The sequence below is a fragment of the Zootoca vivipara genome, chromosome 2, assembly GCF_963506605.1.
Source record: "Zootoca vivipara chromosome 2, rZooViv1.1, whole genome shotgun sequence".
In the NCBI taxonomy this organism is placed as follows: domain Eukaryota; kingdom Metazoa; phylum Chordata; class Lepidosauria; order Squamata; family Lacertidae; genus Zootoca; species Zootoca vivipara.
Window position 1 is genome coordinate 63,145,668 of NC_083277.1, and position 25,411 is coordinate 63,171,078.

The 25,411-nt window shown below is 46.2% G+C and overlaps 1 protein-coding gene across 3 annotated transcripts in view; it reads right to left on the minus strand.

The window, feature by feature from the left end:
- Nucleotides 1-537: 537 nt before the first annotated feature.
- Nucleotides 538-25,411, minus strand: part of SYNPO (synaptopodin) — an 82,853-nt gene continuing 57,979 nt past the window's right edge. For all 3 annotated transcript variants that reach the window (XM_035105671.2, XM_060271634.1, XM_035105674.2), the window contains 2 exons: nucleotides 16,462-18,797; nucleotides 538-4,960 (listed from right to left, as the gene is read on the minus strand). In XM_035105671.2, the coding sequence (XP_034961562.2) occupies nucleotides 3,959-4,960; nucleotides 16,462-18,797 (3,338 nt within the window). In that variant the 3' untranslated portion in view covers nucleotides 538-3,958. The remainder of the gene's footprint in view (nucleotides 4,961-16,461; nucleotides 18,798-25,411) is intronic.

The window sequence follows — 25,411 nt, forward strand, 5'->3', positions numbered from 1 at the left end:
TAGTTTATTCTCACACTCAAAGGAGGTTGGATCAATGCAGTCACACTAGATCAGACCATAGCTGCCAAGTTTTCACTTTTCTCGCGAGGAAGCCTATTCAGCATAAGAGAAAATCCCTGTAAAAAAGGGATAACTTGGCAGCTATGTGATCAGACACCTCCAAATTTGCACCTGTGAGGGTTAGCTGCAGACACCCAGCCCACAAACATAACAGCACAGGGCCTCCTCAGCAATGAGAAGCATCTCACATACATGGTAAAGGTGGAGAAGACAGAGCCTGTGAAATCAGGGACAAGAGGGACAAGCAGATGCTTTTAAACCTGCTCCTCTACCCTAGTAGAGCTTTAGCTTTTCTTAAACTCACCCAGTTTTGCTTTAAATGCAACATCACTAAGCAGTTCTTCAAAAAATTCTTGGAAGAGGACTTAGACCTGGAGAGGGAGTTTTTAAAGTCTTTACTGTACCAGGAACCAAGGATATAGTAAGTTTATTCTTTCAAATATAACTTTGCTTTCTTTTCATTTTCTTTTTTTAAAAAAATCCCTCTCTTGGGGAAAGCAAGAGGTTTCTTGTCTCTCAGGAAGTTCAGGGATATGCTATTACTGATACATTTTGCATCTCATGTTTTCAATTTCCTTATCTTAGCTTCCCTCGGCTGCAAGCAACAGTGTGTTCTAGAGGGTGCCCGCATGGCTCTGAGAACAACAAGGAGTCCTTTAGAGATTCACGACATCTTTCAGCACTTTCTCCCAGGTCAGTGCCTCCTTCCCACACACTCAACAACATGCAACGCTTCCATCTGCCAACCAACCGGGAACTTCTTCCCGGAAGATCCGAGGCTTTCTCTCTGCCACAGTGTTCTCTTTGTCAAAAGCTCCACTTTGTTGCTTTTATGCTCAACTTTCCCTTAGACACATTTTTTTTGCTCTCTCTTTTTTCCTCTTCTCTCCGGGAGGAGTGAAAAATCTCGTCGTTGATCCCATGAGCCTCTAGAGGGCACCAGCAACCTTTCCTTGACCCCCCCCCACCAGTCCCTGCCCTCACTTTGCTGCTGCTGCTGCAAAGGACAAGTTGACTGGCTAGAGAGAGAGAGAGAGTTAGGTAGCTATCTGAGAACGGTACCTGATGTACCCATGAGTTCCCTGCCTGTGGGACTGAAATTTATCACTTAGGCCTGTCAGTCACAACAGAGGGCCTCAGTGTGGGATCCAGTGTGCGATATGCTCTTCTCTCTTGCCATTCCTCCGGTGAAATTGGAGCAGTGGCAAAGTATCTGCTTGACCTCCAAGCTCGAGGGGCCAAGCAGCTGCAGGGAAGAAGCAAACATTTTGTAGCACTGGGTGTTCTTACACCTCTCCATGCTGAGTCAAGGAGGCAGAATTCAGGTCCTTATGGCAGCAGCAGCAGCAGCAGAATCTCTGTTTTGGCTTCCCTGAGCCCCTGCTGTTGCTGATTACAGCAAGAGGCGGCATAAGGGCTCCAATGTTGGGTTGACAGGTTGCTTGAATTAAGTGAATTAAGGGGCAATGGAGAGCAATAGGTTAAGGCGGATATGTGCAGGTCCTCTTCCCTGAAACAACCAGATTCCATTGGTGGATCCCCTTTATAATACATCTGGGGAAACTATGTAAGAGCATTAGAAGAGCTCTGCCGAGTCCGGCCAGTGGCTCATCTACTCCAGCTTCCAACAGTGGAGGTAGAACAAAACTATTGTATTGATAGCCTTGGTGGATGGAAGCAGTCCAATTATTCTTCGTGGTCATATATACACAGGGCTTGTGATCTCCACATGCCTCCAATGGTGCCTGCTTGAATCATCTGATGGTCTGCCCTACCCTGCTTCTCCTTGTCCCCAGAAATGGGAGCCTTTGACTGGGGGGGTCTGCCATGAGTCTGCACAGCCAAGAGCAGCAGAATGGCGAAAGTACGTCCATGCCACCTGACAAAGCTGGGCTGGCTTGCTTGGCCACGTTTCCAAGGAACCCACCACTTGAAGTGCCCCCTGCCTGCTCTCCCCCATCGCGAGGCATGCATGATCAGAAGGAAACAAAGACGGGGGCCTAGCTCACTCATTTATGGCTCCCCTTGAATTAACACCTAAGGCATGCTCCTGTCTTTAAAGGTTACCGGGATAAAAATAGAGGATGCCTGCAGAGACAAGGGCAAGTGGGGCAAACATCCGATACGGCCCTGCCCATGCCAGTCAGAGTATCGCCTACATGGCAGTGTGTTACACAGCATCGCACAGGGAAATGGGCTGGACGTGGGTGGCCAGATTTGAAAGGGAGCTTCTCTGGGTAGCACAAAGTAGAAAAGTCCGTTTATCAGGTCCTTGATGGTGGTGGCAAGTGGAAAGGACGCAGCAAAGAAGCAAAGTCCAGTCAGCCGATTCTAGTCCAAAGCAGCCTCCTTTTGACCTTTCCATTACAAAGGAGGCATTCCTGACTTTGGCCAAACAAGGCCCACTCGCCATTTATTAATGGTTATTCATGCCACCTTATAGCAAGTGGGTTGGGAACACGAGCCCATTGGCAAGGCCCACTTCTGCTGTATCCAGCCTCTTTTCTAGGGGAGCCTAACTGAAGGAGTCTCTTTCTCTGGGAGTCGTCGTCCTTGCACAGTCTTATTCAGTCTTTAAAATGGGCCTCAACCTGCTGATACAGTATTGCTGTCATGAGAAATATAACTGATTTGGGAGTCAGTTGGCTGTCCGTCTTGCAAGTCCTAGGTCGGCCCTGCCTCTCTTCCCAACCCCTTCAGGAGATCTGCAGTCTTAACAGAGTCATACTGCCTCCGGCCTCCCATAGGAATACCTCCAGGCACACAGATCCTCATCAGAACAAGCTTTATTATATCAAATGCTTAGGTCCCTGTCCCCCAACAAAGAGGATGTTTGCCAGGGGCCAACTTAGGGCGCATTAGCCTTGATATAGTATTGCTGAGGAAAAGTGGTCTTCATCTCTTTTATTGCTTGGCTAATAATTATTTTTCTGTAGGAAATGTTCCAGGCATTTATCAATTTTGGGACCTAGATAACTTTCTGGACATTGGCTGCGGGGATGTCATTTTTATGTTGAGTGTTTCGCTTTTGCCTTCTGGACTGAGCAGCCACTCCACCTGTGTTGTGGTGGAATATTCCACACCTCCGCCCCAGGATACAGGATTGCTTGGGCCATATGTGGCTTTCCAGCACCCTAGAGAGAAGACCTCCATGAGGCTAACTTCTCTGGATACACAGGGCTTGGGTAAAGCCAGGCCTTCTCTTTGGAGCTAAAGCTACATTGCACAGATCAGCCACCAGGGGTAACTGCTGGGTGGGATTCTTGGCCATGCCTCACCTTCATGTTCAGCCCCCACGGTGGGAGGGCAGACTTGACTAGTAGCCACCGTCAGAATAGAGGGGGAAAGCCAATAACAGCTATCATATGGAAGGCAAACAAAGCTGTTGGCAGGCCTCTCCTGTTCTCTCGTGTTGACAGTCTGCCGGGGATTACGCTGCAGGCGGTGAGTGTACAATTGTCCTCATCCCACAGGATGTTACTGCGTGACAACAAAAGCAGCCAAAGCCTCATTAGACTCCCTTGAGTGAGGAAGTCACTGGTGGCTCCAGTCTAGCAGAGACAGATGAATGCCAAAAAAAGCAGGCAAATGCTGTGAGGATGGAGCCCATGGAGATCTGGTGTGTTGGTGGGTAGAATCTCAGCCATGTTTCTCTCGGTTTGAGAATACCTCTGATCTGAAAGGTCTTCCCCACAAACAAATGGGCTCTGATCCATTCTTCTAAACCCCCAGAAAGGAGCAGGCTTGTTGGGAAGGGATTACATCTCTGCAGGCCCAGCTCCTTCCTCCTGATGCTTAATGAGATGGGTAGGATTAAGTGGCTGTAGTAGGACTGCATAATATTTTGGCAACAGGCAAATTTGCAAGTTGTTTCTCCTTCTCATCTGCTATCCTAGGTTTAGGAGGTACAGGGGGCTTCTGCAGGGAGGCTTCCCCGCTTCAGCCTCAGGCTTCCATTCCAGCCCCGGGGACAAATGTTGAAGCTGCGGATGCTGGGCGACTTGATCCCAGAGTCTTCCGAGTCGAGGGATACATCCGAGTTGGTGGGTGACAGGGAGGTGAAGCGCTTCAGCGGAGAACGGACTCCTACCATGGGGGACTGCAAAGGGCTTTTGATGGTGGGGGAGCAGGTGCCCACATTCTTAGGGCTGGGACATGATGATTTCCTGGTTGTGCTTCCTGGGGGTGTGAAGATCCTGTGACTCTCCACGATGGAGGGTTTCGGAGACTGGGCCACAGAATGGGTGCCTGCTGTTCTCAGGCCATTGTTGGATGCTGCTGCGTGGCAGAGGGATGCCCCAGTGCTGGCAGGCATAGTGAAATACTTGTTCCCATTCATCCGCACTGCTTTGGGAGACTGCAGTGGGCTCTTGTAGGTCGGAGACTGGCTGCCTAGCAACCTGGGACTGTTGTTTGAAGACGCACTGGCATGTGGCGGTGCAGCGGAGACAGGGAGAGAGACACGCCTGTATCCGTCCGTCCTTGTTGGCCTGGGAGATGGCAGCGGGCTTGGGGAATGGTTGCCCACGCTCTTAGGACTGCCGCTTGAGGGAGTGGCAGGAGGAGTGAAGGGTCTGAAGCTCTCTATGGCCACTGCTTTGGGAGAAGAGCTCTTCCTCTTGGCAGCGTTGATGATGTTTCTGGCCAGCAGCACCTGCATTTGTCGGCTGGACTTGGGGTCGGCCTCTTGCCGAAATGGGGACACAGATCTTTCGCTCCAGGATGGAGACATGGGCGGAGGAGGCGGGGTCATGACACTGGCTACTCGAAAGGCCTCTATAAGGCCTTCCTCGGGCTCTGGAGTTTGGGCTGGGCTCACCCAGCCATCTAAACTGCTAGGTGGTCGGCGCAGCAGTCGGGGAGTCCACGTCGGGGAAGCAGGGAGGGACATCTTTCTTTCCTGTAAGGGGAACAAGAGATGAGGTCAGTGTCCTGCCCCTTTGACATCCTTCAAGCTAAGTTTATCAATGGAAAGTTGGTCTATTTGGCAGTCTCAAATGGTCACTGAAAGAGGAAGTATGGGTCCAGAGAGCAGGACCTCTGAAATTCCTTTCCCAGCTGTATCAGTTTCTCTATGGGTGACCTTGGGCAAGGCACATGATCTCACGCGTTTCTCAATGAGTTCAGTGAATAGAATATCCTGCTGACATCACTGTAAGAGGGCTGGGTTCATATGTGAGAACTATGTGAGAAAAACCTTGAAAACAGAAGGTGGAGAGAGAGAGAGAGAGAGAGATCCCAGAAAATGACATACAGTTTTCAGCCAGATACAGGTAGGTCCTAGTACAAACACTGCGCTTCTAGAACCAATGACAGTTTGGCTTCCACTTGATAGTATCTCCCACCCAAGCATTTAATATCTGCTAGCATAGGGTCTGGGGAGGGGAATGGCAAGAGAGAAAAGCAAGGCATGAGTCTGCAGGGGACGCTGCTATCTGGTGGCTTAACTAGCTGTGGAATATGTTGCTTGTTTTCAAACCATCATTTCCCTTTAAGCTGGAAGTCTTAGGTGGAAGTCTTAGGTGAAGCTGGAAGTCTTAGGTGAAGACATAGGCACACTCAATTTTCTTCACCACATTAGGCAGCAACTGGAGTTTTCACGTCCTATCTCTGCATATACCAACAAGTAGTTTGAATCCCCTCTGTCTTTCTCCATCTACCAGTATAAATCCTGGGACAGCCTAACCCAAGGCATTCTGAAATAGGTACTTACAGCTGTACCTCAGCTCCTGAACGCCTTGGGAGTCGAATGTTCTGGCTCCCGATCGATCAAAAACCAGAAGTGAGTGTTCTGGTTTTCGAACATTCTTTTGGAAGCCAAATGTCTGATGGGGCTTCCATGGCTTCTGATTGGCTGCAGGAAACAAAAGGCGCGCTTTGGTTTTTGAACATTTCAGAAGTCAAACAGACTTCCAGAACAGATTCTGTTCGACTTCCGAGGTATGACACTCAAGTTGGAGACATTCCAGCTTGTGGGCAGTGAGCAATGAGCCATACACCGAGGCAACCTTCAGACACTAGTATAGCCTGCCCAAATCTGCCACCTTCCAGGAGTTTTGGACTACAAGTCCCATCAAACCCCTGTCAGCATGCCTGTGCTTGCTGGGGCTGATGAGAGTTGTAGTCCCAAACAGAGGCTGTGGCAGAGACTGTGTTAGGGCAAATATACATCTGAGTTACTACAGTTTAGGAATTTTAGCAGAAAACCTTGCAGCTGGCCAACAGGTGAAACTCGGAAAATTAGAATATCGTTGAAAAGTGCATTTATTTCAGTAATGCAACTTAAAAGGTGAAACCAATATATGAGATAGATGCATGACATGCAAAGCAAGATATGTCAAGCCTTTATTTGTTGTAATTGTAATTATTTGTCATTAGGCGGTTCAATTATAAATGGAATGTAATTAATGAAATGTAATAGCAATGTTCATTTTTTGTATTATTGTAACTATTTGTTTTATTACTGTGGAATTTCCAAAAGAAAGCATTTGTAAAAATTAAAAGAAAAAATAAAAATAATAAGTTGCAAGGCTGAAATAAATGCACTTTTCGACGATATTCTAATTTTCCGAGTTTCACCTGTAAAGATCTTATCAAAGACAGTAAGTGAATGCTCATATTTTATAAGTGAGGAACACTGAGAGACAAGCGACTGGCAGGAGGCCAGTCAAGGCAGAACTGCTGTTGTTCCTTTTGCCTAGGTCCAATGCATGTGCTACATGTTATAAAGAAAGGCTGGGATGTTAAGCACAGGTTTTGAGGATCCTCTGATCACTTACTGTACAATCTGACAAACTGGTCAGGGGTAGCCATTGAACTCAGAGCATAATTGCTCCAGATCCTGCTAGGGGGACTAGTGCTGCTGACCCAGCTTAGCATATGAACCCAGATCGGGAGAAGTGAAATTCATTAATGAGTCTGTTGTTCCTCTCATTAATGCAGAAGAATGGCAAGTGGTTCTTTGTTGTTGCTTTTAAAAAAGAAACTAACACAAAAACCAAGGCGCTGGTACTCAGATCTTGATAAAAGCGCTGTGGGTACCAGCACAACATGGTTGCCAAGGGCAGCAAAAGGCAGGCAAGAAGGTGAGAGTACTTTGTACCAGTGAGTACTGTCACAAAAAAGCACTGCAAACAGCACTTGCTGCTTTCGGGCAACTAGCTATAGAATAAGCAGGATAAGGCCATGATGGATCAGAGGTGGGGTGGTGCTGAGTCTGACACCAGTTGTGTGATCCCTTCAGTGACTGATGTCACGGTTATTCAGACATTATACCGAGTCAGATCACTGATCCAAATGGCTCTTATTGTCTACACTGACTGCCAGAGGCTTTCTAGGGTTCCAGATAGAGGTCCTTCCCAGTCCTGCCTAGAGTGGCAAGGGATTCAACCCATGACCTTCTGCATTCAAAGCATGTGTCCTAGCTACTGATCTATGACCCTGCCAGCCTATAGAAACACTCCAAACTACAAGAAAGGTGTTTCAGATGCTTTATGTGATTTTCCAAGTCATATCAGCAGTTGGGCAACAAACATTACAAAGAGAAGTAGAATCTCCCTCTCCCTCTCTTTCTTTTTCTCTCTCCCCCTTTCTTTGTTCTTCCTATCCAGCTGTAGGCTTCCACTGCATGAACCTCTTTTATTTTCTCAGTGTGTTCCTCGTGCTACCAACCATTTCACTGTCTGCCACTAGCGGAAATGCTGACACATGAAAATAAGTGGTTTGCTTACATTTCTGTGCCAAGGATTACAGAGGTTTAGTTCATGCTCTGTATCCCACCCATAACTACATCACAGCAGAAACTATTGGAAAGAGTGCTTAAATTTCCTTGGCTTCCATACCCTATTGTCTATGGAGGCTCTGTTCCCTCTCCACTGTCACTATGATGTTTCAGCAAAGGGAAGGGGATCCAGACACGGCCAAACAGAGGAAGTTTAGACATGAAGTATCTGTCAAACCAAAAGCATTTCGCAAACACCTCCCACTGTCTAAGAAGACCCATAACAGTGGCCCAAGGGGGCATAAAGATGGCACCCATGAACACCCATGTGCTTTAAAGGTATAGCACGTATACAGCCTTATTTTCACATATTTCCAATCTTACAATTCAGTTCTCCAGGTTTCCATGTCAGTTTTGCGATTTTTTAAAAAATCCTCATGTAAATTCATCAAGAGTATTTCTCCCAGTATAATTTTTTTTTGCCAGTGTACAGATTTTGGCAAAACAATTTCCCCTAATACAATACTTTTAAATGTTATTTGTACTAATACTGTATATGCATTTTTATGCACACTTTACCCTAGCAGTCACATTTTGGGGTGTGTGTGTGTTACACATTACTTGGCTGGAAAAACCCCATTACAAAATTTGGAGGAACGGCAGATTTTGAAGATTGGTTGTATTTCGGTACTGTTTTGAAAAGTTGTCGAAAGAATGTAGGCTCACCTTTCAATAGGAACTGAATCAAAATCCCCCCTCCCATATCCCTAATCCAGGCAACAAGAGCCCTTGTCAACACCATTCAAGGGCACACTCCAGCTGGGCAAAAACCCTGGAGGAGAGTGTGGAGCAGGACTGTGACTTGGGAGGAGGCGTGACATGAGGCTACACCCAAGAGCAGGCATCTCCAAACTGCGGTCCTCCATATGTTTTGGCCTACAACTCCCATGATCCCTAGCTAAGAGGACCAGTGGTCAGAGATAATGGGATTGTAGTCCAAAACATCTGGAGGGCCGAAGTTTGGGGATGCCTGCCCAAGAGTGTAGGAAGTGCTTAAAAAGGTAAAGGTAAAGGGACCCCTGACCGTTAGGTCCAGTCGCGGACGACTCTGGGGTTGTGGCGCTCATCTCGCTTTACTGGCTGAGGGAGCTCAATCCACAGTGGCCTGGAGCTTCTGGGTCATGTGGCCAGCATGACTAAGCCGCTTCTGGCAAACCAGAGCAGCGCACGGAAACGCCGTTTACCTTCCCGCCGGAGCAGTACCTATTTATCTACTTGCACTAGACATGCTTTCAAACTGCTAGGTGGGCAGGAGCAGGGACCGAGCAACGGGAGCTCACTCCTTCGTGGGGATTTGAACCGCCGACCTTCTGATCAGCAAGCCCACCTCTGACCTAGTTAGTTCTCCCTAATACTACCACTGCCATCACTGCCACTGCTTTGGGGGGAAGCGGGTGAAGGAGGGGAAAAGCCTTCAGTCATTCACTTTGTGTGGTGATGGCAAAGGTGGTAGCAGTGCTGAACAGGACTCTTTGTTGCATTTGTTTACCTTGGAGGCCGGACACTGTACGGTTTCAGTACAGAAACTTCATCCAGCCATATTTATTTTTAATGGAGTGCTGAATCTCAGCAGGGCTGCTCCCATTTCTCTGCAGAGACACCCTGTCATCTTGCAAACCCTCTGTGTTTTGTTTTGGTTTTGTAATCCATTCTTTTTGAGGTTGTGTACTCCCTCTTACCTGTGCTGGAATGCACAGGCAAACTTCCTTTTTTTAAAGGGGACCAACAGGGGCAAGTCTATCCCGCCCCATCTGCTCTATTATGTGCAGCTGGGATGCCAGGTCTTTGTGGCTGTGGGTGTACACCGGGCAAAGGCTAAAATGCGGTTGGAACACAATACTTAGGCTGATTCGGAAGAAAAGGCTCAGTGCAATGCGAGCTTATGGTTTTTTTTTAATGCTATGTAAAAATGTAGAGTGGTTTTTAAATAAAAAGCAAACCCACTTCCCTAAGTGTGTGTGTTAGCCTAGTGAAACAGAAACCTGCTCCTAGTTTTTGCTCTAGCCTAACTCAGGCATCTTGCAATCTTATCCTAAAAGTTCCTATTACACTTTAAAAACCCAACTGCTCAGCAGCAAAGGGAAGGAGTTGAGCTGAGGAATGTTTCCTTGCTGCTTTGTTTCACAGGGCGTTGCCTTCGATGGCCTTTTGTTACAAGGCAGACTTTGGTCACTCTCCCATCCCTTCCTCAGGAAGAGACTGTGAACCCCTCCAGATTTATGCTGCTGGAATCTCACCCAGGTCCCCCAGTAGCAAAAAGCTCAGGTTCTGAGCTTCCTGCCACTGCTGCACCGGCCAGCAACTTTGGAGGTAATATAACTGCAAGTTCCAACCAAATTTCCTCAGGGCTCCATGACAGAAAAAGATCCTATACCGATTGAGATTGAATCCTGACAGGTCAGAAGTACTGTTTGTGGGGGACAGGAGGCGGGCAGGTGTGGAGGACTCCCTGGTCCTAAACGGGGTAACTGTGCCCCTGAAGGACCAGGTGCGCAGCCTGGGAGTCATTTTGGACTCACAGCTGTCCATGGAGGCGCAGGTCAATTCTGTGTCCAGGGCAGCTGTCTATAAGCCCCATCTGTTACGCAGGCTGAGACCCTACCTGCCTGCGAACTGCCTCACCAGAGTGGTGCATGCTCTGGTTATCTCTCGCTTGGATTACTGCAATGCGCTCTACGTGGGGCTACCTTTGAAGGTGATCCGGAAACTACAACTAATTCAGAATGCGGCAGCTAGACTGGTGACTGGGAGCGGCTGCCGAGACCACATAACACTGGTCTTGAAAGACCTACATTGGCTCCCAGTACATTTCCGAGCACAATTCAAAGTGTTGGTGCTGACCTTTAAAGCCCTAAACGGCCTCGGTCCAGTATACCTGAAGGAGCGTCTCCACCCCCATCGTTCTGCCTGGACACTGAGGTCCAGCGCCAAGGGCCTTCTGCCGGTTCCCTCGCTGCGAGAAGCCAAGTTACAGGGAACAAGGCAGAGGGCCTTCTCGGTGGTGGCGCCCGCCCTGTGGAACCCCCTCCCATCAGAGGTCAGAGAGATAAACAACTACCTGACATTTAGAAAATACCTAAAGGCAGCCCTGTTTAGGGAGGTTTTTAATCTGTGATATTTGATGTATTTTAATGTTTGTTGGAAGCCGCCCAGAGTGGCAGGGGAAGCCCAGCCAGATGGGTGGGGTATAAATAAATTACTACTACTACTACTACTACTACTACTACAAGAATGACCTCTTATATGGCCACCTCTAGCACTGTCATAAAGAACTGTTAACCACCCACTGGCATCATGAATGAAGGCAGCCCTGTGGTGGATAGGGATGGATGAATCTATTTTGCTACCTCTCAGTTTCCAATTTTAAGTTCACTTCTCTACAATCATAAGCTCAGTTCTGCATTAATAAATTTTTTAAAAGTCCTCATGAAAATCCAACAGCATCTTAAGCATCCATTTCTCCTAATACAGGAATTTATGAATGCAGGTTTGTCTAATATAATGCATTTTTGTATGTTACCCTCACTAATATATGCATTTTTATTCACGCTTTCCCATAATGCTTTCACATGTTGTTATAGAACTGCATTGCAAAATTCAAGAAGTGCAAACTCGGAAGCATATTTTGATTCTCGTATTGTTCTGGGACATGCAAATTAGGTGGGTTTGCATAAAATTGTGAACCAGACCAAAATTCCCCCTCACTTTCTCCAATGATGGGTAACATCCTATAGTGAATTTAGCATTGCTCCTGCAAATGTCTGACTTTCTCCAGACCTGACCAGAAAGTTAAAAACAAACAAACCAAAAACTCCTGTGCTGTGTGGAACCATTGAAAATGCCTTTACAGGGAATATTGTTTGTGACACACACAGTAGTCTTTTATTTCTTCATTGCTAGACTATGAGAAATCTAAAATGTGCACACCTGAATACCTGCAGATGGGAAGTGCCAAGTTTTGTTTTTCTCTTCTGAAGAGGCAGCAACACTTAAAAGACAATGGTTTGGTCCCCTCTGATGTGTTTTCATTTTATTGAAATGCAATTGGGATGGAGGTGAAGAGGGCCTTACTTGCCCCTCATCAGATCAAGACAACTCCCATGCAATTTCGTTTAATGGTGTTTTATGGGTTATCATTGAACACCTCCCTGGATTTTATAACGTGGCAGCACAGAAAAACTTTCATAAATACCGTATTTTTCGCTCCATAGGACGCACCTGACCATAGGACGCACCTAGTTTTTAGAGTAGGAAAACAAGAAAAAAATATTTTGCTTTGTCCTAGGCATAGCAGCCAACTCCTAGGGGCCTTTGCCCCCCCCATTAAATATTTGAGGAAGCTTCTTTTGCAAAGGGGGAAAGCTCCATTTTTTTTGAGGATCAGCTCAAAGTTGTGCAGCTTTTTTTGCAAATGGGAAAAGCCCCGGTTTTTTTGGGGGGGGGGTCACCTCACAGTTGTGCATCTTTTTTGCAAAGGGGGAAAGCTCCATTTTTGAGGATCAGCTCAAAGTTGTTGAGCTTACCTTGCAAAGGGGAAAAAATCCTGTTCTGCAGCTTCTCTAGGAAAGGAAAGGGACCCATTTCTACAGTTTCCAGACAGATAATCTAATCAGCCAGTCACATGTAGCTGGGGAAACAAGCAACCTCTCTCTGCAGACAACAATTGAGGCCTGGGCAAGGGCTCCCTTATCTCACTCCCCGATCTCTTGCAATCAGCTGCTGAGCGGGTCCTTTCAACACTTGTTAGCCTTTAGCTCTTTCTTTAAAAAAAAAAGCACGATCTGCCTTTAGTCCCTCGGCAATTCGGTTCCAGGGACCATGCACTCGCTCCATAAAACACACAGACACCTCCTCTTACTTTTTAGGAGGAAAAAAGTGCGTCTTATGGAGCAAAAAATACGGTAAACTCAGTTGTCAACATTGGTGGAACTCTCTATCAAACTGGCTAGAGATTTGCACACGTGCATAAAGGCTTCCATCTTAACTAACTCCTCAAGGATTCTGTCAGACATTTCTGAAGGAAATGGTAAAAAAGACTGCTATACCTCAACTACACTGCAGATATCTGTGGCCATAAACAGCAGCAGCCTAAGCTTGCGCCCTATGTGGACATGTAACTTCAGAGCTGATGACAGAAGCCTTTGCTCTATAAATACCCAGCTATCCCATAGCACTTACCCTGTAATTTTCCTGCCATCCCTGTAACTACCCCATCTTTTCCAACCTATGAATACTGCTCCTCCTCAGGCATTTGCCCTATAAATTCACTAGAATTACAGAGCTTCTCCACATGTTCTCCTACTGGGGACATGGCCTACAATTGCCAGCTCTGCTGGAATGTAGCCTACAGCAATTGGCTCGTCTCTAGGGCTGAATCCACATTTTAGTCCTGCTTCAAGGAGACCCCTTGAAAACAATGGACTTAAAAATTAGCTACTGATTTCAACGGGCCCACTCTTAGCATGGCTGAGTCTGGAGCCAAACCCAGGTATCAAGCTTGTAATGTTTTGTTGTTGGGAATTTTCACTTGTACGAAGCTTTGATGCACGGTACTAATTTGGGCCAGGGGTGAAGAAGTGGAACTGAATGAACACTGCCATGCGGGATTTGCATTTAGCTCTACCAACCAATGGAGATTGTTGGCTCACGAGTCTTGATTGGGATTTCTATCTGGAAATGCTTAATACTTTAACTCCCTTCAGTTATGTCCTCACAGAAGGATTTGTCTGGCAGCCTTGTGGGATCACATAGAAAAGACAGAGATGGAGAATGAGAGAGAGAGAGAGAGAGAGAGAGAGAGAGAGAGAGAAGAGAGAGAAGAGAACTAGATTGTGTGCTTTCATGGCAATGGGTTGAGAATTTATTTGAGCTGGTTGATCCAAACTGCCATGGGATCTATGAAGTGCTACAGGTGGAACTCGGAAAATTAGAATATCGTTGAAAAGTGCATTTATTTCAGTAATGCAACTTAAAAGGTGAAACCAATATATGAGATAGATGCATGACATGCAAAGCAAGATATGTCAAGCCTTTATTTGTTGTAATTGTAATTATTTGTCGTTAGGCGGGTCAATTATAAATGGAATGTAATTAATGAAATGTAATAGCGATGTTTATTTTTGTAACTATTTGTTTTATTACTGTGGAATTTCCAAAGGAAAGCATTTGTAAAAAATTAAAAGAAAAATTAAAAATAGTAAGTTGCATTACTGAAATAAATGCACTTTTCGACAATATTCTAATTTTCCGAGTTTCACCTGTACATGCTAGATTTAATGGAAGTTTGATTGCTCAACACGAGCACCTGGTTTTATGGAGCTTGTCTGTTCCCAAAGGACAGTCTGTAGTTAGCTTCCTTAAAGAGACCTTAAAGCCCAAAATTAATGAATGAATGAAATCCATTTGTATGGCGGTATGCACTTCTGCATACAGGACTTTAACGGCCTCTCAGTTTTGCAACTAATGGATGGCTCCTCATGGTCTTAATGCCACCCCAGGTTGTCAACTGTATTATGTAGTGTCTGGTGTGTCTCTTTCGAAAGAAAATGACTGGTGCTTGATTACTCTGCACAGTACCAGACCATAGATCCCCATAGACGATGCTCTGCTGAAAGACTTCAAAGTCTGCTTGGAAGTAAAACACCGCAGGCCACTAGCCTTTGAGGGGGGTTCCTTCCTAGTCAAATCCCAGAAGAAATAAACTACCTGGAGAACTTCAGTTATTGGGAAGTATATAAATGCAGTAAGCACCTAAATTTCTTTTTGACCTGACCAGTGTGTTGGTGGTGTTGTCAACCCCAAATACTCAGTACTCAAATCCATGGGAGGTAATGAAAGAACAGTAAAATTAAAAGAGATACTTTGAGGTTTGCTTTATTTGCCTTCTGGTCTTTTCAGAGCACATTCTATGCTTCCTCTGCCCTCATCCAACAGCCATGAGGGCCAGAAACATATTTGTTAACAGAAGATACTGCACCATGGGATCATATCCTGTACACCCCTGATTTCTGTTAGTATTTGCTAGTGTGGACAATCTTGCCTCTGCTGTGGGGCAACTGCAGAGTCACTTTGAGAAATGCTACTGATATTCAATCTTCACAATCATCCTATCGTCTGCTGTACAAAACTTCACTATGTTATTCACCCAGGGCTAAACAGTGGCACCGAGCTACATGTTATGCCTATGCCACAGTTGCTTAGAAGTCTGCTTTTGCCAACTTTAATAAGAACATTATCCTAAATAGGTCTGGGTACAGATTTCTTTGTGTAAGATAACAGCAGCACACCTGCAGAAACCTCTTTGGCCACCAAAGGAACAATTTCAAGTGTGTCTTTAGCCTAGACCCTTTATGATGGGTGGGTGGGGTGGCTATTGCGTGGCTTTCCATCGTTCTGCCCGGACACTGAGGTCCAGCGCCGAGGGCCTTCTGGCGGTTCCCTCACTACGAGAAGCCAAGTTACAGGGAACCAGGCAGAGGGCCTTCTCGGTTGTGGCGCCCACCCTGTGGAATGCCCTCCCACCAGAGGTCAACGAGAATAACAATTACCAGACCTTTAGAAGGCATCTCAAGGCAGCCCTGTTTAGGGAAGCTTTTAATGCTTGATGGATTTCTGTGTTTTAATGTTTTGTTGGAAGCCGCCCAGAGTGGCTGGGGGAACCCGGCCAGATGGGCGGGGTATAAATAATAAATTATTATTATAGTATTATTATTCCCAGATCAGCAAAACAGGGTAAGGACATCAGCATGGCTGTGCATTACAAATGGGGTGCTTAGAGGCTATTTGCATCTTCTCTTCACCCCGAAGTGATTCTCAGTGTTGTTGTCTAAAGGAGACAATGAAAGAAAAGTAGAGAGTGGGGAAATATACAAAGCAGAAACATAACGGAGGCAGAAACAGGTATCAGTGGAAGTGACATTGTCCGAAATCAAAGACGTTTGTTTGAGTGGGGAAAGGGGCACATGCCTTTTGGCATGTCAGCAGAGAGCAGAGGTTGCAAGCAGGTCTCCAGATGCATAGAGAACAGAGAAACAAAAGTCTTGCAGAGCAAGGAAGAAATTCAGAAGGCAAGGCGGAGAGATGAAGCCAGAGATTTGATGCTCCATAAAGTTTCTGGGCAGCAGAAGAAAGAAGGCACCAGACGCTCCTCCTGTTTCAGTCAAGCTTCTGCTAACAATCTTCTAGGACTCCTATGCTTGGACTACTTTTATGCTCCTACTGTGCACTGCATTCACACACTCTTTAGCTCCCTTTGGAACTTAAATCTGCACAAATGTATGGATCCGATTGCACAAGTTCTGCTAGGACAGCCAAGGCATCCCAGGATTATGTTAGACTGGGCTTCCACCACAGACCTTGGCCGCAGAAATGCCTGAGGGGAGAACCTGTCTGCTCACTTGAGCTCAGTTTCCTTAGTGTAAACGTTGCCTGGCCCATTGGAGTTTGAGATATGGCTATATCGTATGGAAATCCTATTGAATTTGTAACCTGCAAGCTGTCTTCGTTTTGCTTTTTTTGGCTCTCTCTTTTGCACACCACCAATCAGCAGCTAATGATGACACTGGCCATTTGCCCAAACCCCTGTATAGATACCATTACTTGTAGTAAAAAGGTCTCCACACCTGAGGCTCAATTCCAGCATTCTTGGTGGAATAAGAAGGCCTTGGAGCTTGGAAGACTCCTTTTGCTCTCGGCGACAAAATTCTGGAAGGGTATTCAAAAGGCGGCTCCTGCGATGCTTCCATGCTTGTTTGGACATTCTGAGGGGCAAGCGCAGTCCCGGGTGACGGGGCGAAAGGAGCAGGATATGGTCTGCCCTGGCTGAACTGGGCAAGTGGATGAAAAACAGGAGAAGGGGGCAAGGGAGATGTTGGGCAAGAGGCCTGTCTCATATACATGGGCTCAGCAACCACAGGCTTGGGCGGTGGTGCCCCTTTTGGTAAGGACCTCACGGGGTCTTTGGCTGGGGAAAGGATGAACAAGGAGGACTGAAGCTGGTAAGGCTGCTGCTTGGAGATCTCCAGCTCCTTTTTGGAAATCTCGCTCTCCGACATGTTGCTGTTGTACAAAGGCAGAGGAGGAGCTTTGGGAGATCTGGCCGGACTTTTGGGAGGGGCCTGGAATGTGACTGGGGAGAGATGAGTTTCTGAAGCATATTTCCAGGAGGGAGGGAGGGACATGGTAGGAGAAGGTGACCTGCCTATGTCTGGGTGCGATGGAGACTCAATGACATACTTCTGCATCCTCGACTGCCTTCTGGCAAATAGTTCTGCCCCCTTTCCTCTCGCCTCTGATAGGCTTTGGTTGGATTTGATCATCGGCTTGGGTTGTATTCTCGGTGACCTTAAACAAGAAGACCACTCTGGGGCATTATCTGCAGGAGCCTGGGCTGGTCCTTCTATTGATCTGTTTTCAGGCAGAAAGTTAGAGGCCTCTGCGCCCAGAGCAAATGGCTCCTCTTCCAGACTCGATGCTCCTCCTTGTCCTCTCCCCTTTTTCTTGTTATCTGCTCTCTGGACTAAATTCAAGAGATCTGGATTAGGAGCCACTTTGGGCTTCTCGACAAAGGTGAACATGGACTTCTTTGTTGCTCTGCGGGCTACAGACTCCTCCAGAAGGCCTGTTTTGGTTGCTGGTGTCTCCCTGTCCTCCCCTCCAGGAAGAGGCCTTGGTCCGCTGTCCACATACGTAGCCTCATGGGGAACAGGAGCTTTCTGTTCTTCAGTAGGATACAGCGCTGAGTAGGCTGGAGGTGACCTGACCCTAGTTACTGGAGGAGGGCTGGAAAACGTCTCTGCATAGGTGGGTGGAGGAGGAAACTCAGCCACAGGACTCTTCTCTGCTGGCGCCTGAGCTGCAGCCAGCAGTCGAGTCCCAAATGGTCTTGCAGTTCGGTTCTTCACAGGCAATGGTTTAGACAAAGTCAGGCGTACTTCACAGTACTGCTTATTAGTGTGTGTCACGGTCTCGCTGGGCTGCCTGTCGGTAGCTAGCATGGGTTTCTCTTCCTCAGCAGCAGGCAAAACATCCTTGTCCTCAAAGATCGGTACATCTGGCTCCTTGCTGAGAATCTCTCCATTCTCCTTCCTGTCAATCACTGGTTCACTCATTGGCTTGTCAAGAAAAATATTGTTTTCCTGATCGAGAACAGGTGCATACGGCGCCTTGTCAGGGATGTTGTTGTTGTTATTCTTGCTGTCAATATTTGGCAAATATGGTTCTTTATCGAGAACATTGTTTTCCCTGTCTGTATGCAGTACGCATGGCGCCTGTTCAAGAATGGTGCTGTTATTCTCCCTGTCAGCGACAGGGACAGCATCAAAAATAGGCAGAATTTTTTCCGTATTGTCAACAACTGGCACTTGCTCAGTAACTAGTGCCTTTTCAAACTCGTTGGCGATAAGTTCATGCATTCCATTGGTGGAGGCTGTCCCCGTAGTTTCCTTCAGGTACACGCTGAGAGGGATTTGCTCAAAGTCTTCAGCTGGGATTTCCTCAGAGGACAATGTGGGGTGGATTGTGGAAATGGCCTCCTCGCTTCTTATTTTATGCCTTTGAGAGCCCTGTGTGTTACCTAGAGTCTGCTCCAGAGCCAGGCTTTTCTCGTATTTTTCCATGCTGCCTTTTTGCCCCAACTCAGAGTTCTTGGCACAGGATAATCCTTCCGAAGCTCCGATGTCTATTGAGGCCTGCTTCAAATGGGGCTCTTTCCCATGTCTTGGGCTGCTTTGGTGCTTATGACTAGCTCTGGGGGTGCGATCAGCCCCTGCTTGCTTGGCGCTTGTTGTCTTGGGGGCTTCTAAGGTAAAAGCATTCACCCGCTGCTTGCGGCGGTGAAACAGAAGGACCCCTTTGGAGTTGGAGCTGGGTGGGGTTGTCAGCTGAGCAGCAATTCTCTGGCTCCTGGCTTTCGCTTCCTTCAGCTCCTTCTCAGAAAGGCTGGCACTTCTTGAAACGTCTGAGGAAGAGAAAGGATACAGAGGACAGTGTTAACTCAAGAATCAAAGGGGTCCCAGAAAACACACCTACACACGACACATCTACCCAACTGGAATTTGATTAATTTAAACTAAAACTTGTTGGTCATGACCCGGGGGGGGGGGACTACCTGTATCTGCATGCAAAGCATATTCAGAAAGCAGTAACTCAAAGCCAACAAAATCACAAGCCACAGAGGTAAATATTTGTCAAGGCTTTTTTTTTTTTTAAGATGCTAATGTATTCCGGCAGATAACTGCCATTGATACTAAGTTGTAATCATAACATAGAATTAAAACATGACCTACTAGTCACAGTTGGCCAAAATGAATATGGTTGTCATTGCTTTAAATACCAGTAATAGCTGCATAATTATTGATATTATTAATAAAAAGTGGACAGCAGTACTCTGTTGTATGCTCTGAATACCAGTTGCTGGGGGACAACAGTAAGATTCGTTGCACTAGGCCAATAGAGCGCTTTTAACTCACTTTAATTGCTCTAGCCTAAATTTCTGGTATGCACTTGAATTCCATAAAATACTGGCAGCCTGGAGGCAGGCTTTTTCATTCCTGCAGAATGATTGCTAGTTATGCTGCAGGTGGCCAAAAAAAAAAAAGAGTTTAGAATACAGAAGCCTTGTCGCCTATCCATGGATGCAGAAATACTGGGTTTTGATGATGCTCTTCGGAATACTGTAAACTTCACCATGACCCACTGTGTCAGAGGGCAGAAAATGCTGGGGTGTTTTTTTCAAGTGCATTTCAGAATGTTTAGAAATTTTAGAAATTTTGGGGACTGGGTTTCTAAATGGGTTTGAGAAGGAATAAAGAAAGCAACAAACAAGAGCAGCAAAAACGAGAGCAACAATAACAGTCCACATTGTTTTTCTTCCACTTTTCAGAAAATTCAGCTTAAGCACTATATGAATGTTTTATGTATTCCTACTATACATCATGTGCCACGCCTTATAGGTTATATAAGCATCAAAAATCTGTCTTATAAATATATCAGATATAGAGCAAGGGTCCACAGGACAGGATACATATGATTTTCAGGTAAATGCCAACCAAAATAAATTTAAGCTATTCTGGCCTTTCCTATCAATGAGGTTTAATGTAATTAAAGCAGACATACAACAGAGTGGGCAGTCATCCCATTATTTGGGAGGGCTTGGAAGTTAATCATTGATTGCAAGAATCGGGAACGATCTCCTCATCCCAACCTTGCATACAATTTTTTCACTCTCCTTAGTGAATTATGTGGACCTTCCCTCACACCACAAGTTCCTACTCCCAGGACCATTGCATACGTGTATAACTGCCTGCCAGCAAAGACATTCTAATGCTTTTTCTTTTTTACAATGGAAAAATCCCAGGCATTCTACTCTCTTCATATTCAAGATCAATTTTTGCAAGAAAATGCAAGGAAAAAAAGTCACTGGGAGATCGTGTCCCTGTTTCATACGTAGCTTTGCTTTGTGATTGTAAATGACTGCATGCAAAAGGAATTTATTGAAAGACTTCAAATGGTTTCAGGTTGCAGTTCACTTGGTTTCAAACACCCTGTACAAACATGCTCCAAGCAGGAAGTTGGCCAGCTCGAAACTGTCTCACAGGTCTCCCCTTTTCTACAGAGGCTTGGCTAAGCACAATGCGGCGGGTTATCAATTTTTTTTAGAAAAACAAACAATTGTCTCTGAACACTGCTGGAGGCTCACCTCTTGCACAGCAGATGCACAGTGCCGGCCTAATAATTTTGTTTGAACCTAAACACAAGATGGCAGCGTCTGATAATAAATTTTCATCATTTGGGGCCTTTCTGTATGACTCCTAACCAATAAGGGATCCAGCTAATTAGCCAACGGCTTCCTAGAATAGAGCCCACTTAGCATCTCATAAAAGCGTGAAATATAGGCCACTTGGGTTCCTCCTAACTCACCTTAACTGCCTAGGGGAGGTGGGGAGCTGCCAGCTTTTAAAAACTGTCTGGCCATGGGTCATGGCAAAAGTGGCTATTAGCAACGTTCCAGAGAGGATGTGGAAGGACACAGAATGCATTTTCTCTGGGTGAGCCATTTCCTATGAGCAACTTTTCTGAAACTCCCATGATTTCATACATCTGGCAAGAGGAAACATCGGAGACAAAGGGCAGTTATAAAAAGTTTACAGGCAAACTGCTGACATTCCTACTGAGGACGGTGGCACGAGGGAGAAGCAGGGTGGCTTGCCCAGGCAAAGGATTCTTCCAGTTAGTTCCCCGTTAGGCTTTCTGGCTCACAGCTGGGGTCAGAATCATGCTACTTGTTGGCGTCTAGTGAGGGCCCTGTGAAGTTTCTTTGAACAGAAGGTGACATATTCAATTATTTCAGATTAGGTGGACCACTATACGAGGGAATCGATGTAAGTAAGTAAGTAAACTTTAATACGGTCAAAGACCAGCAAAGGGAATCGATGTTAAAACATGCCTTCCACAAATAGGCTGCATATACACCGTACCTTTCAAGCACATTTAAAGCCCTAAACGGCCTCGGTCCTGTATACCTGAAGGAGCGTCTCCACCCCCACCGTTCAGCCCGGACACTGAGGTCCAGCACCGAGGGCCTTCTGGCGGTTCCCTCATTGCGAGAAGTGAGCTTACAGGGAACCAGACAGAGGGCCTTCTCGGTAGTGGCACCCGCCCTGTGGAACGCCCTCCTAGCAGATGTCAAGGCAATAAGTAACTATCCTACTTTCAGAAGACAGCTGAAGGCGGCCCTGTTTAGGGAAGTTTTTAATGTTTGATGCTGTACTGTTTTTAATATTCGGTTGGAAGCCGCCCAGAGTGGCTGGGGAAACCCAGCCAGATGGGCGGGGTATAAATAATAAATTATTATTATTATTTAAAGGACACAGATCATAGAGTTGGACGGGACCACAAGGATCATCTAGTTGGGAATCTTTTGCCCAACATGGGGCTTGAACCCACGACCCTGAGATTAAGAATCTCATGCTCTACCGATGACTTCCCCCAGAGAATCCTGGGGACTGGTTGGTTAAGGGTGCTGAAAACTGTCGGTCTGTGAGGGGAAAACTACAGTTTCCAGGATTCTTTTTTTGGGGGGGAAGAGAGTCATATCCTTTAACTGCATGGTGTGTAGGCACCCTTTATTAGATTATTCTGACTGCAGCAAGGGCAGTGTTGTTTGTGGAGAATCAACACTTTTGTTAATAGGGATGCCAGCTCCTTCCTTCATAAGGAATGTAATGAGAAAGTAGGACCCTAGCCCAGACAGAGGACAGAGAGTGATTTACACACACAAACAAAGGAGGGAGACGAGAAAAAAGGGTGAATGTAGAGGATAGGAGGATAGGAAGCAGAGGATAGGAAAGAAGACTCAAAGGACCACTGAAGGAAAGAAAAAGAAGAGCGAAGAAAGCCAGGACATTGTGTCTCTCTTTCAGGTGCCCCAAGGGTCACATAATATCTTGGAACTTGCATCTCAAAGTCTTGGGTTCTGTGACTGATGTCTACCCTCAAAGTTCATAGCCGGAGGTGAGCAAAGTCAGTGCCTGGCAATGGTTGCTGCCCTCTTTTAATATATCCTGAATCATTGATTGCAGGGTGATAATGATGATGAATTTCACTTATGAATTGCTTTCTATGAAGCATCGCAGAGTGATTTCACAATACAATAAAAGCACATATAAAACAACGGTATCTATTTAAAAAGCTATTTTATATATATATACACCATCCCCCTCGAACCAAGCAGAATGTTGGCAAATAGAAATGTGAAACTGTGATAGGAAGGTGGAATTTTTGTGCTCTCATAAAAGGCTGACATTTTCTCTCATTAGTTAGCATTCTCATAATACAAACACTGTAAATGCCTTCTTTGGGATACCCAGCCAGATGGGCAGGGTATAAATAATCTACTATTATTATTATTATTATTATTATTATTATTATTATTATTTCCAAGGTGTTGACACAACAGAAAGAGAAGAGGAAACTTCCATAAAACATTTCATGCAGACTTTGCAGATCCCAAAAGATTCAACTGTTGTTGTAAGTTCAGGGGTTTAAGCAGGAGAGGGTTAATAATGGGGTAACAAGCACCACTTCAGTTGGACAAAACTTCTGGGCAGGTCTGCCTATACCAGGGGTTGGCAAGGCTTACCCGGCACGGGCCGGATCACTCCCTTGGAGATCCTCCCTGGGCTGGGCTGGTGCAGTGCGACGCCGGAAATCACGTCTGCTCAGACGCCAAAAATTGTGCCTGCGCAGAAGCAATTTTCAATGTCTGGGCATGCGCAGAAGCGATTTCCAGCACCCCAGACATGCGCAGATGCAATTTCCGGCATCTGGGCATACGCAGAAGCAATTTCTGGAGCCGCGAAAGAGGGTCCCTGCGCTGCGCCGCACTGCACCGGTTTAGCACAGCGCACGGGGGCTCGCCGAGCGGGCGGCTTGGTTCGGGGGCGGCTCATGGGCTTTAGGTTGCCAACCTCTGGCCTATACATTCCTTTTGTTGGGGAGATTTCTAACTAAGTGGCCAGGAGATGATCTCTCTTGGTTCCTAAGGAAATAAAGCTGGAAGTTCCTGGATGTTTAGTGACATGCCTTGCACGCTTCCCATTTAAGGATGATGCCAGGAAGATATGAGTGAAAAGAAACAAAAGAAGCTGCAGTTTTAGCACCATACTAAAGGTGTCATTAGAAAGCCTGTCACTGTCGGTTAATAGCCTATGTAGGGAGAGGGTGAGGGATTTTCATGTGGACTGAGGGAGTTAAATCATTTCATTCGCTGCCTCTTCCCCAGAGCAGTAAGCTGTAAACCAGTGTGGTGTAGTGGTTAGAGTGTTAGACTAACGCCTGGGAGACTAGGGTTCAAATCCTCACTTAGCCATGAAGCTCACTGGCTCACCATGGTTCAATCCCCACAGAATTATTATGGCCACTTTGAGCTCCTTTGAGGGAAAGTAGAATGTAAATATAAATAAATAAACCACAAGAGTGGGTTTGACCACCCCAATTCTCACTTACAAACCCTTGTGTGTGTGCACACACACTGAGGGAATCACAGCATGATGTGACTGATTTATTTATTTTCTCTTTTTGACACCAACGCCAAAATTGTTGGTATTACGGAGGAGGAAAGTTTACTTGGAAGCTGGATCAGGCCCTTGGACTGAGGGTTAGCCACCCATGTTCTGTGGAAACCAAACTCAGGAAAGCATTGCCCCTGGAACTTCCACAACCATACGCCTTTAACACAAGCCTTCAAGCAGTCTTCATGCTCTATAAGGCAGATCTAGGGCTTGCCTATCAGGTCGGCGGTTTGAATCCCCGTAACGGGGTGAGCTCCCGTTGCTTGGTCCCAGCTCCTGCCAACCTAGCAGTTTGAAAGCACGTCAAAGTGCAAGTAGATTAATAGGTACCACTCTGGCAGGAAGGTAAACGGCGTTTCCGTGCGCTGCTCTGGTTCGCCAGAAGCGGCTTAGTCATGCTGGCCACATGACCCGGAAGTTGTATGCCGGCTCCCTCGGCCAGTAAAGTGAGATGAGCGCCGCAACCCCAGAGTCGTTCGCGACTGGACCTAACGGTCAGGGGTCCCTTTACCTTTTTACACCATATATTTAAAACACATCCGCTTCCCCCAGAAAATCATGGGAGCTATAGTTTCCCCCCTCAGGGATATACAATTCCCAGCATCCTTAACAAACTACTGCTCCCAGGATTCTTTGGGGTAAGTCAGGTGCACTGGGTGTGCTTTAATTGTGTGGTGTGGATCTGCCCTAATGACCACTTTAAGCATGGCAAGTTTACTGCATGGATAGCATTTGTGTACAGGAAAAGTGAGTGCACGGCAGACATGGTGTGGTCATGTGTTTAGGTTTCCAAAAGAATATGGAAAACATATTCCTTCCTGACCCCTCTCCTTATTGCTCCCATAGGAGATGCTCACATTAAACACTAGCTGGTTTAGAACCAACCAACAGGAAATCCCACTTCATGCAGCAGAAAGAGACACAATCACAGGAAACAATTGACTCCTGACAGCAAGGCAGAACTAATACAAAACGTATTGATTGGTTTATATGTTTGTAGTCCACCCTTCCATCTAATAGGTCCCCATGGTGGCTAACATCAACTGCAAATCAAATAGAACCTCTTAGGAAACAGAATTAACAAATGACAAAAAGAAATATCAGGCAACCGACACCAAGAGTGGAATATCGATCCTGCATCTTGCAAACTAAATAGAAATGTTAGCAAGTGCAGTGGTCCTCATCTCTCCCGTTCTCTTCTAGCCAATCTAGTAATATTAAGCAGGTGCTCTGAAACTTTTCAGGTCTGACTGCTTCAAGATCTGTCCAAGGAGACTGCTTGGGAAGGAAGCTTGCTATGCCACACATCTCAAGAGAAAAGCACAGTGAGAGAAGGAGTCTGAGTTAAGTCAACAGTGGGCAAGGCAAAACCAGGCAGCTCAACTACCCCAGAAACTGGTCAGACCCCATCCCTGGCCAGGTCATAGAACAGGGGGAGTCAACATGGCACCTTTCAGATGGTGTTGGACTACAACTCTCATCAGCCCCAGTCAACATGGCC